The sequence below is a fragment of the Aotus nancymaae genome, unplaced genomic scaffold, assembly GCF_030222135.1.
Source record: "Aotus nancymaae isolate 86718 unplaced genomic scaffold, 86718_ANA_hifiasm-v0.15.2.pri h1tg000040l, whole genome shotgun sequence".
NCBI classification, from domain to species: Eukaryota; Metazoa; Chordata; class Mammalia; order Primates; family Aotidae; genus Aotus; species Aotus nancymaae.
In genome coordinates this window covers 106,371,489-106,392,313 of record NW_026988454.1, presented here as the reverse complement: position 1 = coordinate 106,392,313, position 20,825 = coordinate 106,371,489, and the positions used below count along the sequence as shown (strand labels likewise).

General features: G+C 35.7%; 1 protein-coding gene across 1 annotated transcript in view; it reads right to left on the bottom strand.

Moving 5' to 3' along the window:
• Positions 1-20,825, bottom strand: part of COL21A1 (collagen type XXI alpha 1 chain) — a 196,317-nt gene that overhangs the window by 121,891 nt on the left and 53,601 nt on the right. Inside the window, exons 2-3 of the mRNA XM_064360972.1 lie at positions 13,867-13,992; positions 10,171-10,722 (exon numbers count right to left, since the gene is read on the bottom strand). Of these exons, the coding sequence (XP_064217042.1) occupies positions 10,171-10,722; positions 13,867-13,954 (640 nt within the window). The 5' untranslated portion in view covers positions 13,955-13,992. The remainder of the gene's footprint in view (positions 1-10,170; positions 10,723-13,866; positions 13,993-20,825) is intronic.

The window sequence follows — 20,825 nt, the reverse complement described above, 5'->3', positions numbered from 1 at the left end:
ACTATGTTTTTCCCATGGTCTTTGCAATCTGCAGACCAGGAGATTCCCTCCTGTGCCTTTGCCACCAGGGCCCTGGGTTTCAAGCACAAAACTGGATGGCTGTTTGGGCAGACACTGAGCTAGCTGCAGGAGGTTTTTGTTCATACCCCAGTGGCACCTGGAATGCCAACAAGATAGAACAATTAGCTCCCCTGGAAAGGGGGCTAGAGTCAGAGAGCCAAGAGGTCTAGCTCAGCAGATCCCACCCCCTTGGAACCCAGCAAGCTAAGATCCACTGGTTTGTAATTCTCACTCCCAGTACAGCAGTCTTAAGTCAATGTGGGACACTCGAGCTTGGTGGCGTGAAGGGCATCCACCATTACTGAGGCTTGAGTAGGCGGTTTTCCTGTCACAATGTAAACAAACCCACCAGGAAGTTTGAATGGGGCAGAGCCCACCACAGCTTGGCAAAGCCACTGTAGCCAGACTGCCTCTCTAGATTCCTTCTCAATGCGCAGGGCATCTCTGAAAGAAAGGCAGCAGCCCCAGTGAGGGGCTTATAGATAAAACTCCCATGTTCCTGGGACAGAGCATCTGGGGGAAGGGGTGGCTGTGGGTGTGGCTTCAGCAGACTTAAACATTTCTGCCTGCTGGCTCTGAAGAGAGCAGCAGATCTCCCAGCACAGTGCTTGAGCTCTGCTAAGGGACAGACTGCCTCCTCAAGTGAGTCCCTGACCCCCATGCCGCCTGACTGGGAGACACCTCCCAGAAGGGGTGAACAGACACCTCATACAGGAGAGCTCTGGCTGGCATCTGGTGGGTGCCCCTCTGGAATGAAGCTTCTATAGAAAGAAATGGGCAGCAATCTTTGCTGTTCTCAGCCTCTGCTGGTGTTACCCAGGAAGACAGGATCTGGAGTGGACCTCCAGCAAACTCCAGCAGACCTGCAGCAGAGGGGCTTGACTGTTAGAAGAAAAACTAACAAATAGAATATGATCAACATCAACAAAAAGCACGTCCATACAAAAACCCCATCTGAAGGTCACCAATATCAAATACCAAAGGTAGATAAATCCACAAAGATGAGCGAAAACCAGTGCAAAAAGCCTGAAAAATTCCAAAAACCAGAATGACTCTTCTCCAAAGGATCACAACTCCTCACCAGCAAGGGAATAAAACTGGACAGAAAATGAATTTGATGAATTGACAGAAGTAGGCTTCAGATGGGCAATAACATCTCATCCCAGCTAAAAAAGCATGTTCTAACCCAATGTAAGGAAGCTAAAACTTTTAAAAAAGGTTAGTTCAATTACCAACTAGAATAACTAGTTTAGAGAAAAACAGAAATGACATGATGGAACTGAAAACACAGCAGGAGAACTTCAGGAAACACACAGAAGTATCAATAGCCAGATTGATGAAGCAGAAGAAAGGATATCAGAGATTGAAGATCAACTTAATGAAATAAAATATGAAGACAAGATTAGAGAAAAAAGAATGAAAAGGAATGAACAAAGCCTCCAAGAAATATGGGACTATGTGAAGAGACCAAACATACATTTAATTGTTGTACCTGAAAGTGACGGGGAGAATGGAAGCAAGCTGGAAAATGCACTTCAGAATATTATCCAGGAGAACTTCCCCAACCTAGCAAGACAGGCCAACATTCAAATTCAGGAAATACAGAGAACACCACAAAAATACTCCATGAGAAGAGCAACCCCAAGATGCACAATCTTCAGATGCACCAAGATTAAAATGAGGAAAAAATGTTAAGCGTAGCCAGAGAGACAGGTCGGGTTACCCATGAAGAGAAGCCTAGCAGACTAACAGTGGATCTCTCTGCAGAAACCCTACAAGCCAAAAGAGAGTGGGGGCCAATATTCAACATTCCTATAAAACATAATTTTCAACCCAGAATTTCATATCCAGCCAAACTAAGCTTCATAAGCGAAGGAGAAAATAAATCCTTTACAGACAAGCAAATGCTGAGAGATTTTGTCACCCCCACTAGGTCTGCCTTACAAGAGCTCCTGAAGGAAGCACTAAACATGGAAAGGAACAACCAGTAACAGCCACTGCAAAAACACACCAACTTATAAAGACCGTTGACATTATGAAGAAACTGCATCAACGAACAGGCAAAATAAACAGCAAGCATCATAATAACAGGATCAAATTCACACATAGCAATATCAACCTTAAGTGTAAATGGGCTAAATGCCCCAATTAAAAGACACAGACTGGCAAATTGGATAGAATCAAGACCTATCAGGCTGCTGTATTCAGAAGACCCATCTCACATTCAAAGACACAGATAGGCTGAAAATAAGAAGATAAAGGAAGATTTACCAAGCAAATGGAAAACAAAAAAAAAGCAGGCATTGCAATTCTAGTCTCCGATAAAACAGACTTTAAACCAACAAAGATAAAAAAAAAAAATAAGACAAAGGGCATTACATAGTAATAAAGGGATCAATGCAACGAGAAGGGCTCACCTAAATATTTATGCACCCAATACAGGACCACCCAGATTCATAAAGCAAGTTCTTAGACACCTACAAAAATGCTGAGACTCCCAAACAATAATAGAGGGAGACTTTAACACCCCACTGTCAATATTAGACAGATCAACAAGACAGAAAATTAACAAGGATATTCAGGACTTGAACTCAGCTCTGAACCAAGTAGACCTCATAAACATCTACGGAACTCTCCACCCCAAAACAATAGAATATACATTCTTCTTAGCACTACATTGCACTTATTGTAAAATTGATCACGTAATTGGAAGTAAAACACTCCTCAGCAAATGCATAAGAACAGAAATTATAACAAACACTAAGACCACAGTGCAATCAGATTAGAACTCAAGATTAAGAAACTCACTCAAAACCACACAACTACATGGAAACTGAAAAACCAGCTCCTAGAAGACTACTGAATAAATAAATAACAAAATTAAGGCAGAGATAAGTCAAGTTATTTGAAAACAAAGATACAATGTACCAGAATCTCTGGGACATCGCTAAAGCAGTGTTTAGAGGGAAATTTATAGCACCAAATGCCCACAAGAGAAAGTGGGAAAGATCTAAAATCAACACCCTAATATCACAAATAAAAGAATAGAGAAACAAGAGCAAAAAAATTCAAAAGCTAGCAGAAGACAATAAATAACTAAGATCAGAACAGAACTGAAGGAGATAGAGACATGAAAAATTCTTCAAAAAAAAAATCAATGAATCCAGGAGCTGGTTTTTTGAAAAGATCAACAAAATAGATAGACTGATAGCCAGACTAATAAAGAAGAAAAGAGAGAAAAATCAAAGAGGCACAATAAAAAATAATAAAGGGGATATCACCACTGATCCCATAGAAATACAACCTACCATCAGATAATCCTATAAACACCTCTATGCAAATATACTAGAAAATCAAGAAGAAATGGATAAATTGCTAGACAAATACACCCTCTCAATACTAAACCAGGAAGAAGTTGAATCCCTGAATAGACCAAAAACAAGTTCTGAAATTGAGGCAGTAATTAATAGCCTGTCAACCAAAAGCAGCCCAGGACCAGATGGCTTCATAGCCAAATTCTATCAGAGGTACAAAGAGGACCTGGTACCATTCATTCTGAAACTATTTCAAACAACAGAAAAAGAAGGACTCCTCCCTAACTCGTTTTATGAGGCCAGCATCATCTGGATACCAAAATCTGACAGAGACACACACAAAAAGGAAAATTTCAGGCCAATAACCCTGATGAACATCAATGCAAAAGTCCTCAATAAAATACTGGCAAATCGAATCCAGTAGCAAATAAAAAAGCTTATCCACCACCATCAAGTCAGCTTCATCCTGGGATACAAGGCTGGTTCAACATATGCGAATCAATCAACATAATCCATCACATAAACAGAACCAATGACAAAAACCACATGATTATCCCAATAGATGCAATAAAAGTCTTGAATAAAATTCAACACCTCTTCATGCTAAAAACTCTAAATAAAGTAGGTATTGATGGAACATATCTCAAAATAACAGGAGCTGTTTATGACAAACCCACAGCCAATATCATACTGAATGGGCAAAAACTGGAAATATTCCCTTTGAAAGCTGGCACAAGACAAGGATGCTCTCCCTCACTACTCTTATTCAACACAGTATTGGAAGTTCTGGCCAGGGCAATCAGGCAAGTGAAAGAAATAAAGAGTATTCAAATAGGAAAAAAGGAAGTCAAATTGTCTCTGTTTGCAGATGACATGACTGTATATTTAGAAAACCCCATCGTCTCAGTCCAGAATTTCCTTAAGCTAATAAGCAACTTCAGCAAAGTCTCAGGATACAAAATCAATGTGCAAAAATCATAAGCATTCCTATGCACCAACAACAGACAAACAGAGAGCCAAATCATCAGTGAACTCCCGTTTACAATTGCTACAAAGAGAATAAAATACCTAGGAATACAACTTACAAGAGATGTGAAGGACTTCTTCAAGGAAATAACAGAGGACAAAAACGGAAAAACATTCCATGCTCATGGATAGGAAGAATCAATATCATAAAAATGATCATACTCCCAAAGTAATCTATAGATTCAATGCTATTCCCATCAAGCTACCACTGCCTTTCTTCACAGAATTAAAAAAAACTACTTTGAATTTTTTATGGAACCAAAGAAAGCCTGTATAGCCAAGACATTCCTAAGCAAAAAAAAAAATAAAGCTGGAGGCATCACACTACCTGACTTCAAACTATACTACAAGGCAACAGTAACTAAAACAGCATGGTAGTGGTATAAAAACACATATATAGACCAATGGAACAGAACAGAGGTCTCACAGATAACACCACACATCTACAACAATCTGATCTTTGACAAACCTGATAAAAACAAGCAACGGGAAAAGGATTCTCTATTTAATAAATGATGTTGGGAAAACTGACTAGCCATATGCAGAAAACTGAAATTCAACCCATTCTTTAGACCTTATACAAAAATTAACTCAAGATGGATTAAAGACTTAAACCTAAGACCTAAAACAATAAAACCCTGGAAGAAAAATCTAGGCAATACCATTCAAAACATAGGCATGGGCAAAGACTTCATGACTAAAACACCAAAAGAAATGGCAACAAAAGCCAAAATAGACAAATAGGATCTAATTAAACTAAAGAGCTTCTGCACAGCAAAAGAAACTATCATCATAGTGAACAGGCAACCTACAGAATAGGAGAAAATTTTTGCAATTTATTCATTTGACAAAGATCCAATATCCAGCACCTACAAAGAACTTAAATTTACGAGAAAAAAAAAAAACCCATCGAAAAGTGGCAAAGGATATAAACAGACATTTCTCAAAAGAAGACACTTATGTGACCAACAAGTATATGGAAAAAAGTTCATCATCACTGGTTTAGAGAAATGCAAATCAAAACCACAATGAGATACCATTTCAAGCCAGTTAAGAGTGGCGATCATTAAAAAGTCAGGAAACAACAAATGCTGGAGAGGATGTGGAGAAACAGGAATGCTTTTATGCTGTTAGTGGGAGTCTAAATTAGTTCAATTGTGGAAGACAGTGTGGCAATTCCTCAAGGATCTAGAATCAGAAATACCATTTGACCCAGCAATCCCATTACTGGTTATCTACCAAAAGGATTATAAATTATTCTACTATAAAGACACACACACACGTTTATTGCGGCACTATTCACAATAGCAAAGACTTGAGACCAACCCAAATGCCCATCAATGATAGACTGGATAAAGAAAATGTAGCACATATGTACTATGGAATACTATGCAGCCACAAAAAGGATGAGTTCATGTTCTATGCAGGGACATGGATGAATCTGGAAACCATCATTCTCAACAAACTAACAGAAGAACAGAAAACTTAACACATGTTCTCACTCATAAGTGGGAGTTGATGAATAAGAACGCATGGACACAGGGAGGGAAACATCACACACTGGGGCCTGTCAGGGAGTCGGGGACTAGGAAGGAGAGAGCATTAGGAGAAATATGTAATGTACATGACGTGCAGCAAACCACCATGGCATGTGTATACCTATGTAACAATCCTGCATGTTCTGCATATGTATCCCAGAACTTAAAGTATAATAATTTTAAAAAGTTAAAATAAAAATAAATAAATAACATTATCTCAATGGAAGCAGAAAAAAATTAACAAAAGTCAGAACTATGTTGTGATAAAAGCACTCAACAAGCAAGGAATAGAAGGAAACCACTTTAACATAGTAAAGACCATATTTGAAACGTTCACAGCTAACATCACACTCAATGGTAAAATGTTAAAAGCTTTTCCTCTAAGATGAGGAACAAGACAAAGATGTCTAATTTCACCACTTCTATTCAACACTGTACCAACCAGAGGAATTAGACAAGTAAAAGAAATAAAGCTATTTGAATAACAAAAGAAATAAAATTATCTCTATTCACAGATAACACAATTACAAATGTAAAAAACCCTAATGATTCCAAGCCAAAAAAAAGGGTTAGCAATTATTAGCAATTAAATGGTTAGCAATTAAGCAAAGTTGCAGGATACAAATTCGAACTATAAAAATAAGTCGTATTTCTACACAGTAACAACAATTTAAAAAATTAAGAAAATAATCCCATTTACAAAGCTATGCTTTGCAAATAATAAAATACTTAGAAATAGACTTAACCAAAGAATCAAAAAACTTGTACCCTGAAAACTGTACAACACTGATGAAAGAAATTGAAGAAGAAATAAATGGAAATATAGCTTGTGTTCATAGACTGGTAGAAAATATTATTTTAAAAGTTCACACTGTCTAACATGATCTACAATTCAATGCAATCCCTATAAAAATCCCAATGACATTCTGTACAGAAGTAGAAACAGCATTTGTAAAATTGCTATGAAATCTCAAAGACCTCAAACACTCAAAACAATCTTGGGAAACAAAAACTAAGCTGGAGATCTCACACTTCCTGATTTCAAAACATATTTCAAAGTTATAGTAATGAACACAGTATGGTAATGACATAAAAACAAACATATAGACAAATGGAACAGAATAGAGAGCCTAGAAAACACTCTTACATGTATCAGTGAAATTATCTTTGACAAGGGTACTATGACTGCCCGATGGGGAAAAAATAGTCTCTTCAAGCAATGGTGCTGAGATAACTGGATAAGTAAAAGAATAACAGTGGACCTTACACCATACACACACACGCACACAAAAAGAATAAGGCAAGTAAAAGAATAACAGTGGACCCTTATTTTACACCATACACACACACGCACATACAAAAATAAAAGACAAAATAAAATCTTAAACATAAGACCTGAAACTATAAAATTTCTAAAACGAAAACTAGGGAAAAGCTTCATAACATCAGTCTGGTAATGATTTCTTGGATTTATTCCCAAAGCACAGGCAACAAAAAAAGCAAAAACAGACAACTGGGATTATAGCAAACTAAAAAGCTTCTGTGCAGCAAAGGAAAAAAAAAAACACTGTAAAGAAGCAATCTATGAAATGGGATAAAATATTTGCAAACCATATATTTAATAAGCGGTTAATATCCAAAATAAATAATAAACTCCAACTCAGCAACAACAAAAAACTGATTAAGGAATAGACAAAGGACTTGAAAAAACATTTCTTCAAAAATGACATACAAATGACCAATAGGTATATGAAAAAATGTCCAACATCACTAATCATCAGAGAAATGCAAGGCAATATTACAATGAAATGTTATCTCATACATGATAGGATAGCAATTACCAAAAAATAAAAATAAAAAAATAACAAAGAGGAAGGAAAGGAGGGAGAGAGAGAGGAAGGAAGAAAGGAAGGGAGGGAGGGAGGGAAGCAAGGAGGGAGGTAGATCTCAGTCAAGCAAGATGAATAATTTCCAAAGTTATGCTGTAAAACACTATGCTTATAATTCACAATACCATACACTTAAAATTTTATTAGGAGACTGGGTTTCATGTTATGTGTTTGACATGGTTGTGGGGGAGGTTAGAAAGATTAAGAAGAAGGAGGAAGGAGGAGGAAGAAGAGAAAAAGGAAAAGAAGGAACGAGGAAGAAGGAGAAGGAGAAGGAAGAGAAAGGGGGGCATAGGAGGAGGAGGAGAAAAAGCAGATTTTTACACAGATAAAGGAACCATCACCCTCAGAGAAAAGAAAGTATTAGAGTCAACTCTTCCAGAAAAATAATAGGTCCATAAAGATGAAATAAACTGTGATAAATATTATTTAACTCAGTATTTTGTTCATTGTAAGGCAACCACAGCAGAGTATAAAAGCAGTATTAGGAAATAGTCATCCTACATGTTAAACACTTCAAAGTAGAAGTTAAGTGTGTGTCACAGAAAAAGTATGTGAATTTGTCAAATGATTGAAATACAGATCACATGGTTTGTGGCTGTTGTGATGTAGCAATGTTTTAGTTTAGTGCATTAATCATACTCTAATACAGTATAAAAAGTCAAGTGAAGAATACCTGTATAAATTCCAGAAGTGAAATTTCAAAAACTACATTTTAAAAGACGACTACTGTGCAGCAAATATGAGAACTAATTAGACACAGAAATTATTTACATCTTTTTGAGTGTGGATGGAAATATACTTGGCAAGATTTCAATTTTCATTGTGTTTATAGATGACAGTTTAGCTAAAAGAATTTTAAACTCTTTTAAGCACACCTACTCTTTCATGTGCAGAATCATTAAAATAGAATGCATTTACCAAAATACATATCTACAGAAAAAGCCTCTGAAGCAAATATTGAACAAACATCTTATCAGTTACATTTATACTTAAGGATAAAAATGAATAAGTAAAATGTCTCCAGGAAAAATCTGTATTAAGCATGAAATATACCTGGCTTCAAAACCAAAGAATTCTAACTAATATGACCACATATTAAAGATATAAGTCCCATTCGCCTGTTCAGGATGAAAAAACTCAACATAGTCTTACTACTAGAGATTCATAAAAAGAAGTACTGTGGTGGTTATTTGTACTCTTATTATAATACCTTTATTTTAAGTTCATGGAAGAAGACATTTAATTTTTTATAGTCTCTTAAATATGAACATTTAATAATGTTTTCTCTACCATATCCCACAAGCAAATACGAAGAAAACAGAGGAATTAATGATATAATTTGTTTCCTAACCCATAAACACATAGAATTTTTTTGTCAAATGTGAAGCAACCCACTTTTTGAGTTTCTGTAGGCAAACTAGAAAATTTTTATAAATTTTATTTTTTAATATTATAATTTAGTGTACCATATACTTAAAAAAGTAATATTCACTTTATATGAATATTACCAAAATTGGGACCTTCCAATACCATGCAGTTATGATGAACATGAAGTTAGATTTTATGAAATGATATAAACATAATTGATAACTTATTTTCAAATATTCTGTGAAAGGGAAGTTAATTTTTTTAGAGTGCAATTTTAATATTTTTCCCCTTTAAAAATGTCAGTAATTTGAAGCTTTTTTCTGAAGAAATAATGAAATTCTAGTTCAGAATTACATGTGAGAATATTCATTGTCATTTATATTAGCAAAACTTAGAAATCAAATGTATAAAAACAGGAAAATTTTAAAATAAATTACAACAGAAAATTGTCTGCTATCCTGTGACTAGAGTATAAAAATTTTGTACACAATAGTATATAATACAAAAATAAAAAATGAAATTATAGATACAATAGTATCTTGATATAAGCAGAAGGATAAACTTAAAATACACTGGGGGTAAAAAGGAAAAAAACTAGAACGTAAAGTACAGGAAAACTCATTAACAGGGGCAATGTGATTATGTGTGGTTTACATATTTTTTTATTTTTTGTGCCTTTTTTCTACAATCTCTACAACAGACATGTTATAATTGAAAGGGAAAAAAAGCAATAAAGTTACAAAATATCGTATTTTCCATACATAGATTTTTAAATTATTTCTAAAAACCAAAATTTATCCTAAATACCTATAACACAAAAAGTTATGCTCACAGTATAACATTTATAACATTATAGGTAATTGACATCAAATATACCGATCTACACCAGTGTTAATGAACAGATTATGTCAAAACATAAAAAGCACAATTATTAATTGTTTCCAAATTATATTAAGGCATTTTAAGGCTTACCTTCACAAAGTTTCTGCTTCATCACTTCCCTTATTTTGGATATTGCAATATAGTCTTCCACATAAAACACATAAGTTGACGAAGGCTTGTTGGCAATAGCTCTAAGTTCTGCATCTTCTGTTTCTGAACCAACACCAATGGCAAATAATGTTATCTTACTATCTCTTGCTGCTTCAGCTGCATCCTTGACTTCATCTTGAGATTTGCCATCCGTAAGTACCACTGCTATCTTAGTCAGAAATCGTGAGGACTTGGCAAAAAGGTAATCAAGTGCAAACTGGATGGCCTTCCCCGTTCTTGTGTTTCCTCCTAAGTAGAGTATGGATTCCACTGCTGCCATCAGATGTTCTCCTGAATCATAGCTTCCCAGAGGAATCTCCAGCACAGGGTAGTCACTATATTGAACCACCCCAACTTGAATAAACTTCGGTCCAATGTCGAAGTTTTTCGTGATATTGATGAGCCACTTTTTCACTATTTCAAAGTTTTCTGGGCCAACACTGTAAGAGCCATCTAAGATGAAAACTAAATCTGTTGGAGCAGTACGACAACCTAAGCACAAAAGAAAACCACTGTAACACATCTTTTACATAAAAAGCACAAAGAGGGAGATTTTAAACATATGAGTTTCAGCTATACAGTAATATCATTGCTTATTTTAAATTATCAATGAAATATGTTTAGTGTAAGGCTAACCTGAAATACTTACAAAAATATAAGCCAATCAATAGGGAGAAAAACATTAAAAATGAATTTGCTACCAACTTCAGGACTTAGCTAGCCAATAAAATTTCATCTTCAATATATTAATAGTTGATAAATGTTACATGAACCAAGATCACCAAATGAATCAACTTTTGCTTTATATCCAAGATGGGTTTCTAAAGGTCTGATGTCTCATATTCAGTGAATGATGTAGTCAGAACATCAGCTTGTACTAAAAATCTATGGTCAAAGGTACAAAGCTATTCCTTGCCTAGTAGAAATAGAGATTCTTGTTTTAAGATACCAGGAAACACATGTTTGTGGTCAGCACATCCTAGGGTCCTTTTGGGAAAAAAAAAGACTATCTTTGGTGCAAGTCAATTTCAACAAGTTACAAGCAGTTGTAGAAAGAAAAAGAAAAAAGTCTTAACTCTTTTCTACAGTACACATATCATGTCTCTAACCCTATTTCATTCATTTAGTTCGTTTATACTGAATACCTACTCTGTGCCTGACATCACACTATGTATTGGGTTCAAATATATATAAGATATCTCAAAAAGCTCAAAGTATAGTAAGACAAAAAAGAGACTGGTTAGGAAAAGTGCAAAATACTATGAGAACATTCAGGAGTGGGTGGCAACGTAACTGTGGAAGGTCAGGAAAAGTTTTATGGGAAAGCTGGCAGGCAATCAGGGATCTGAAACAAGAGCATTAGTTAGGTGAAGAGGACGATACTCTAATAAAAGGGAAGAGCAACTGCAAAGGCCCAGAGCTGGGAGACAAACACAGACTAAAAGATAAACTGGTTTCTTGAGGCAATTCCAATAGTTTGGAATGGCTAACAGAATACCATTAGAACAGCTATATTTGCCTTCTCATTCCCTAACTTCTGTACTCAAAGCAGCAATAATAGCTATTCTTTATAGCCCATATGATAATGAGATAATTTTATATTCATGCTTTGTTTTACATTTAGCATGTTTGCATTTATCACAGGGAAGTCACATATCCCTGAAGATGTTCAGAATGAAGGTGGATGACAGTAAGCTGTAAGTCTTATGCTTTTATTCATTTTTTTTTTTTTTTGCATTTTAGGTTTTGGGGTACATGTGAAGAACATGCAAGATTGTTGCATAGGTACACACATGGCAGTGTGATTTGCTGCCTTCCTCCCTATCACCTATATCTGACATTTCTCCCCATGCTGTCTCTCCCCAACTCCCCACCCCCTGCTGTCCCTCCCCTATTTCCCCCTATGTAGTGAACAGATGACCAATTTAAAGTTATAATAAAGTTATTTATTTTCTGCATGTATTTGCAAGTATGATATCATAATTGCAAAGGATAATACTAAAGAAAATTATTTAGTGACAATTATTATTCTTAGTATTTTGCATCTCCCTAGGAATAAATCCATTGTTTTCCCTTTTCCCTTCCTTTATCTATGGCTATTTACATATTTGGGATGTTGACAAGGCTCACAAGAAGTGATCCCAATCTTATAGTCATCTTAACTCACTCATCACAGTCTAGCAAAAATAAACATTAACACAAGAGGTAAATATATATAATAGTCAAGAAGTTACAAAAATAAATAGAATTGCCAAAGTATGGATTTGTCTCAAAAATATATCCGTGATTATGACATTATTCCTAAGATGCTCTACTGCAGGTGGTAGTATCCTCAGAAGGGTGTAAGGGACACAATTCCAGCAACCTCTGCCAAGGCAGTCACTGCCAGAGGTCAAGGCAGGGATAGCAGAAATGGCTTTCTGCCCAGAGGCAAATTTGCTAACCCAAGGGAATGCAATTTTTCTGTTATTTTTGGAAGCCGGATGGACTAGGATTAAACGGTTATGCGTTTATTGTTTTTTTGTGGGGAGACAAAAGGATAGAAAAGTTGTGTTTGCAGAGCTTTTCAATGTTGGCCCTTCCTAAATACTGAGACTCATTGTTGTCTGAAACTGCTAGTGTTTGTGAGCCACCTGATCCAGTGGTTTTCACTCTTAGGTTATTCTTGGCCCTTCCTGCCCTTCTCCCTGTCACAGAGCCACAGAGCATATATTTCATAACTTTAAAGTTAGTCAAGAGCATGGGCACACAAGCAAATGATGCCATTTATAAGCCCTAGACATAATATCCGTCCTAAGAAACCTCTTCCTTAGAGAGATGAATGACATAATAGAAAAGGAATGGGATTGAAGAGCAAAAACATAGTTCAAATACTAGTTACTGCCCTCACAAGCTGTATGATACTATGTAAGCCCCTTAACTTTTTAAAATCCCTTTTCCCACCCAAGAAAAAAACAAAGGAAAGGGTATCCACATTATAGAGTGCTTGCATGAATTAAACTATAAAAGTGTTATACAAGCTTTAAATATTATTGTATTAATACATTTAAGCCAAGTTGAATCAAATTGTCAAACCATCTTATTTAACTTTTATAGAGACCATAGTTAATTTACAGTAGGGTATTTATGAGTTTTAAAATGTGAATATAAGCAAACTTTTTAAAAATTTTTGTTATCTCTAAATGATAGTCTAGGTAAAAGAACTATAGTTAATATAACTCTTTATCTCTTTACACAAACTTTCCTAAAAGCAATAATAACATTCACTGAGATGTACTGTGCTAAGCCATTCATATGCATTATCTCATTCCGTCCTGATAAGCAGTCTACAAGGCTTTCTTTATCTTTCTATCATGCAGCTCAAAAGTGGCTGAACATGGACTCGATACCAGGCTGTTTGTTCCAAAGCTTGATGTGTTAATTGAATAAACTATTGCCATAGAATCATCTCAAAAATTATCTCTGAGGAAAGCTTTTCTTCTCAGTTAACAAGTGATAGCAATTCATTTATTTTAGGGAGTTACAGAATCAAAGATAGTAAGAACGAAATCATTAAAACCATTACTTGAACTCTGCTGGTTTAATTTTCAGATTAATTTGTTTATAATAAAAAAGGGCAATGCTCATAGTTCTTACTTGATCTTATTTCCCCATCTTCAGCTAACACAGAATTCTGAAGAAGCAGGACCAAAACCGTGCAGACAAATGTAATATAGTGAGCCATGTTTCTGTTTTCGTTCTAATATTTTGGTTTTAGGATTCCTAGGGGGAAAAAAAGGCAAGTTAAATATATTAATTAAGTCAACACCTGGCCATGATACATTTACATTTTGAAATTACAAGACCCAATTGAAGTACAGCTAATTTTGTGACTATAAGAATTAACTTAAATGTGCTTAAAATAGCAAAATTTTAAATATATTACTGCAAAAGGACAATAAATAAGGGCTAAAGACCATGGTAAATCTTAATTCACAATTGTCTTCAGAAAAGTATACACATTTTCTAAAATTTGAGCTTTATGCAAATACAGGCATAGCCTGTAAACCTTATCACATTCTTTGTAATATCTGAATGTTACCAGACATTTTTCTTTTAAATATTTAAGGAACACTCAGAGTATTTAGCTGATAGGATTTGATTTTTAAAATAAGATGTAATTATAAACATTAAGACCTGTTTTATTTAATTCATAAACACTCAGTTATATAGTTTTAATACACTATCTAAAATAAGTCCAAGGACTTCATTTCTGGTTAGAATGTGGATAGTTGCAAGAGATTGTCACTTACAACAATGAGTACATACCAGAAAAAAACACAAATTCAGTCGCTTTTTAAGCCCAGCAGAAACAAAATAATTTAAAGAAACATAAAAGAACTAAATTCCAGAAGTTTTTTAACTTTGTCATATAGAAGTGATTCACAACTGCTTTAGTCTCTGGCAGAAAGGAAATACTGATGAGAAGGAATTTGCCATACCATGTCAAAAATCACTCAAAGCTGGTGTAACAGATTGGAAATTTGAGGAGTCTCTGCCACACAGAAAGCACTCCTTCATTCAACTATTCCTTCTGGTGAGCCTTAACTAAATATACAGAGTAGACAAATAGTACATAGAAAGTTGTAAACAGTATGGAACAGTCTAGAGAAAGTATGTCCCTCTTTCTATCCAGGTACCCAGAGACTTCCTTAAATATAAAACAATGGCCAAGACTTGAAGCAAGAAATTTTTATTCCTGACTAGGAGAAAAACAGCATAGGCAGATCCAGAGATCATCTAAATATCACAAGTAGCAAAAAGTGTATGTAAGATGGCAAAGATAAAAACATTAAAGGATCTAGTGAATAAGATGGAAAACATGTACAAAGATGTGGGAAATTTCAGAAGGCAGATAGAAACTATACAAAAAGATACAAAAAAACGCTTGCAATTAAAAAAAATCAGAAAATGGTTTATACAATGGGTTTACCTGCATACACTGGAAGAAAAGATAAGTAGACTTGAAGATAAGTCAGTAGAAATTGTCAAAAAATGAAACCCCAAGGCACAAAAATATGATAAAAGGAGTAGAGCATCTAAAACTTTTGAAACGATATCAAGGGACCTTGATTCAGCATACAAGCAAGTACATTTTTCTGATGAAAAGGAGAGAATGAAGAAATATTTGAAAAGACATGGCCCAAAACTTTTCAAAATTAATGAAAGCCACCAATTCTCAGATCAAAGAAGTTCAGCAAACCCCAAGCAGGACACAAAGTAAATCATACCTAGGTAACATCATATTCCATCAACTGAAAATCAAAATAAAACATACAATTCCTAAAACTGGCCAGAGGAAAAAAGACACATTACCTACAGTGGGACAGCAGTAAGAATTTTAGACAGAAATTTTCTAGTAATAAACTGAGCACTCAGTCATAAAGAGACAAAAATCCTAAATGTGTAGACATCTAATATTAAAGCTTCTAAATATATGAAACAAAAAATGAAAAAAAACATAGACACATTAAAAATAATGTGAGGTTTTAATATCCAGCACTCAGTATTATTTAATTAGACCAGAAAAAATTGGTAATGGAATAGAAGGTTTGGACAACACTATTATTAACCAGCTTCACCTAGTTAATATTTACAAAACACTCCAACTAACAACAGGAGAAGGGACATTGTTTTGTAATGCATATGAAGTAGTCACCAAAAAGACAGTATGCTGGAGAGAAAACAAGTCTCAGATTTTAAAAAACTGAAACCATACAGATTATGTTTCTTGACCAAAGGGCACTGAGTTAGAAAATATTGGTTACAGTATCTGGATATGAAGTTTTATCTGTGGAAAAGCTTTTTATTAAACATGTAACTTATTAATAGGTAATTGGACCAGTTTCAATAAATAATATTTTTCTAGGACTTTGGCTATTTCACCTGTCCTCTTACCATCTTTCTATTATATGTAGGATCTGTAGTTGTCCTACAGATTTTCAGAAGTGAACGTTCTAAAATACTTTGAAATTAAGCAACATACTTTTTTTTTTCTTTTAATAGTACTTTAAGCTCTGGGGTACACGTGTTCATCCTGCAGGATTGTTGCAGTACATATATGCCATGGTGGTTTGCTGTCTCCACACCCCCCCCCAACACTGTCACCTATATCAGGCATTTCTTCCAAACTCACCCACCCACCGCTGTCCCTCCCCTCCCCTGGCCACCCCACTTCCTAATCTACCCCAGTGTGAGATGTTCCCCTCTCTGTGCCCATGTGTTCTCACTGTTCAACACCCGCCTATGAGTGAAAACATGCAGTGTTTGCTATTCTGTTCTTGTGTCAGTTTACTGAGAATGATGGTTTCCAGATTCATCCATGTCCCTACAAAGGACATGAGCTCATTGTTCTTAAAGGCTGCATAGTATTCCATGGTGTTTATGTGACACATTTTCCTTGTCCAGTCTATCATTGACGGGCATTTGGATTGGTTCCAGGTCTTTCCTATTGTAAACAGCGCCACAACGAACAAACGTGTGCATGTATCTTTATAATAGAATAATACAATCCTTTGGGTATATACCTAGCAATGGGATTACTGGGTCAAATGGAATTTCTATTTCTAGATCCTTGAGGAATTGCCACACTGTCTTCCATAATAGTCGAACTAACTTACACTCCTACCAACAGTGTGGAAGTGTTGCTATTTCCCCACATCCTCTCCAGCATCTGTTCTCTCCTGATTTTTTAATGATTGCCATTCTAACTGGTGTGAGATGATATCTCAGTGTGGCTTTGAATTGCATTTATCTAATGACCAGTGACAATGAGCATTTTTTCATGTGTTTGTTGGCCACATAAATGTCTTCTTTTGAAAAGTGTCTGTTCATATCCTTTGCCCCCTTTTGAATGGGGTTGTTTGTTTTTTACTTGTACATCTGCTTTAGTTCTTTGTAGATTCTGGATATTAGCCCTTTGTCAGATGGGTAATTTGCAAAATGTTTTCCCATTCTGTTGGTTGCCCGTTCACTCTAATGATTGTTTCTTTTGCTGTGCAGAAACTCTTAGGTTTAATTAGATCCCATTTGTCTATTTGACTTTTGTTGCCATTGCTTTTGGCATTTCAGTCATGAAGTCTTTGCCTATGCCTATGTCCTGAATGGCATTGCTTAGGTTTTCTTCTAGACTTTTTATGGTGTTAGCTCTTATGTTTAAATCTTTGATCCATCTGGAGTTAATTTTTGTATAAGGTGTAAAGAAGGGGTCCAGTATCAGCTTCTTACACATGGCCAGCTAGTTTTCCCAGCACCATTTATTAAACAGGGAATCCTTTCTCCGTTGCTTGTTTTTGTCCAGTTTGTCAAAGATCAGATGGTTGTAGATGTTGTAGATGTTGTCAAAGATCAGATGGTGTTGCTTCTAAGGCCTCTGTTCTGTTCCATTGGTCTATATCTCTGTTTGGTACCAGTACCATGTGGTTTTGATTACTGTAGTCTTGTAGTATAGTTTGAAGTCAGGTAGCATGATGCCTCCAGCTTTGTTCTTTTTGCTTAGGATTGTCTTGGCTATGCGGCTCTCTTTTGGTTTCATATGAAGTTTAAAGTGGTTTTTTCCAGTTCTGTGAAGAAGGTCAATGGTAGCTTGATGGGGATAGCATTGAATCTGTAAATTACTTTGAGCAGTATGGCCATTTTCACAATGTTGATTCTTCCTAACCATGAACATGGAATGTTTTTCCATCTGTTTGTATCCTCTTTTACTTCCTTGAGCAGTGGTTTGTAGTTCTCCTTGAAGAGGTCCTTTACATCCTTTGTTAGTTGTATTCCTAGGTATCTTATTCTCTTTGTAGCAATTGTGAATGGTAATTCACTCATGATTTGGCTTTCTGTTTGTCTGTTGTTAGTGTTTAGGAATGCTTGTGATTTCTGCACATTAATTTTGTATCCTGAAATTTTGCTGAAGTTGCTTATCAGCTTAAGTAGGTTTTGGGCTGAGATGATCGGGTCTTCTAAATATACAATAATGTCATCTGCAAATAGAGACAATTTGACTTCCTCATTTCCTAATTGAATATGCTTTAGTTCTTTTTCTGGCCTAATTCTCTGTCTAGAACTTCCAATACTATATTGAATAGGAGTAGTGAGAAAGGGCATCCTTGTCTATTGCCAGATTTCTAAGGGAATGCTTCCAGTTTTTGCCCATCCAGTATGATATTTGCTGTGGGTTTGTCATAAATAACTTTTATTATTTTGAGATACATTCCATCTATACCTAGTTTATGGAGAATTTTCAGTATAAAGAGTTGTTGAATTTTGTCGAAGACCTCCTCCGCATCTATTGAGATAATCACACGGTTTTTGTCTTTGGTTCTGTTCAGGTGACAGATTACATTTATAGATTTGTGTATGTAGAACCAGCCTTGCATCCCCGGGATGAAACCTACTTGATCATGATGGATAAGCTTTTGATCTGCTGTTGCATTCTGTTTGCCAGTATTTTATTGAAGATTTTTGCATTGATGTTCATCATGGATATGGTCCTGAAGTTTTCTTTTTTAGTTGTGTCTCTGCAGGTTTTGGTATCAGGATGATGTTGGTCTCATAAAATGAGTTAGAGAGGATTCCTTCCTTTTGTATTGTTTGGAATAATTTCAAAAGGAATAGTACCAGCTTCTCTTTGTACATCTGGTAAAATTCAGCTGTGAACCTGTCTGGACCTAGACTTTTTTGGGGTGGTAGGCTATTAATTGCTACCTTGACTTCAGACTTATTATTGGTCTATTCAGGGTTTAAACCTCTTCCTGGTTTAGTCATGGGAGTGTGCAAGTGTCCAGGAATTTATCCATTTCTCCCAGATTTACTGGTTTATGCACATAGAGCTGTTTGTAGTAATCTCTGATTGTAGTTTGTATTTCTGCGGAATCAGTGGTGGTCTCGCCTTCATCATTTTTTATTGCATCTATTCTGTTCTTCTCTCCTTTCTTTTTTATTAGTCTGGCTAGTGGTCAGTCTATTTTATTGATCTTTTCAAAAAACCAGCTCCTGGATTTATTGATTTTTTTTTGGAAGTGTTTTGTGTGTCTCTATCTCCTTCAGTTCTGCTCTGATCTTAGTTATTTCTTGTCTTCTGCTAGCTTTTGAGTTTTTTTTATGTTGCTCCTCTAGCTCTTTCAATTTTGATGATAGGGTGTTGATTTTAGATCTTTCCTTGCTTCTCATGTGGGCATTTATTGCTATAAATTTCCCGCCAGACACTGCTGTAAGTGTGTCCCTTAGATTGTGATACATTGTGTCTTCACTCTCATTGGTTTTGAAGAAGATTTTTATGTCTGCCTTCATTTCATTGCTTACCCATTTGTCATTTAGGAGGAAGTTGTTCAGTTTCCATGTAGTTGTGTGGTTTTGAGTAAGTTTCTTAATCTTGAGTTCTAATTTGATTGCACTGTGGTCTGAGAGACAATTTGTTATGATTTCCATTATTTTGCATTTGCTGATGAGTGATTTACTTCCAATTATGTGGTCAGTTTTAGAGTAGGTGCAAGGTGGTGCTGAGAAGAATGTATATTCCATGGGTTTGGGGTGGAGATTTCTGTAGATGTCTATTAGGTCTGCTTGGTCCAGATCTGTGTTCAAGTCCTGTCTATCCTTGTTGATTTTCTGTCTCGTTGATCTAATATTGACAGTAGGGTGTTAAAGTCTCCCACTATTATTGTGCAGAAGTCTAAGTCTCTTTGTAGGTCATTAAAAACTTGCTTTATGTATCTGGGTGCTCCTGTATTGGGTGCATATATATTTAGGATAATTAACTCTTCTTGTTGCATTGATCCTTTTACCATTATGTAATGTCCTTCTTTGTCTCTTTTTATTTTTGTTGGTTTAAAGACCATTTTATCAGAGGCTAGCATTGCAACCTTTGCTTTTTTTTTGCTCTCCATTTGTTTGGTAAATCTTCTTCCATCCCTTTATTTTGAGTCTATGTGTGTCTTTGCACGTGAGATGGGTTTCCTGAATACAGCACACCAATGGGTCTTGACTTTTTATCCAGTTTGCCAGTCTGTGTCTTTGGATTGGGGCACTTAGGCCATTTACATTTAACATTAATATTGTTATGTGTGAATTTGATCTTGCCATTGTGTTATTGGCTGGTTGTTTTGCTTGTTAGTTGATGGAGTTTCTTTCTGTTGTTGGTCTTTACCATTTGGTACATTTTTGCTGTGGTTGGTACTGGTTGTTCCTTTCCATGTTTAGTGCTTCCTTCAGGAGCTCTTATAAGGCAGGTCTGGTGGTGACAAAATCTCTCAGCATTTGCTTATCCATAAAGGATTTTATTTCTCCTTCACTTATGAAGCTTAGTTTGGCTGTATATGAAATTGTGGGTTGAAAGTTCTTTTCTTTAAGGATGTTGAATATTGGCCCCCACTATCTTCTGGCTTGTAGGGATTCTGCTAAGAGATCTGCTGTGAGTCTGATGGTCTTCCCCTATAGATGACCTGACCTTTCTCTCTGGCTGCCCTTAGCATTTTTTCCTTCATTTCAACCCTGGCAAATCTGACGATTATGTGCCTTGAGGTTGCTCTTCTTGAGGAGTGTCTCTGTGGTATTCTCTGTATTTC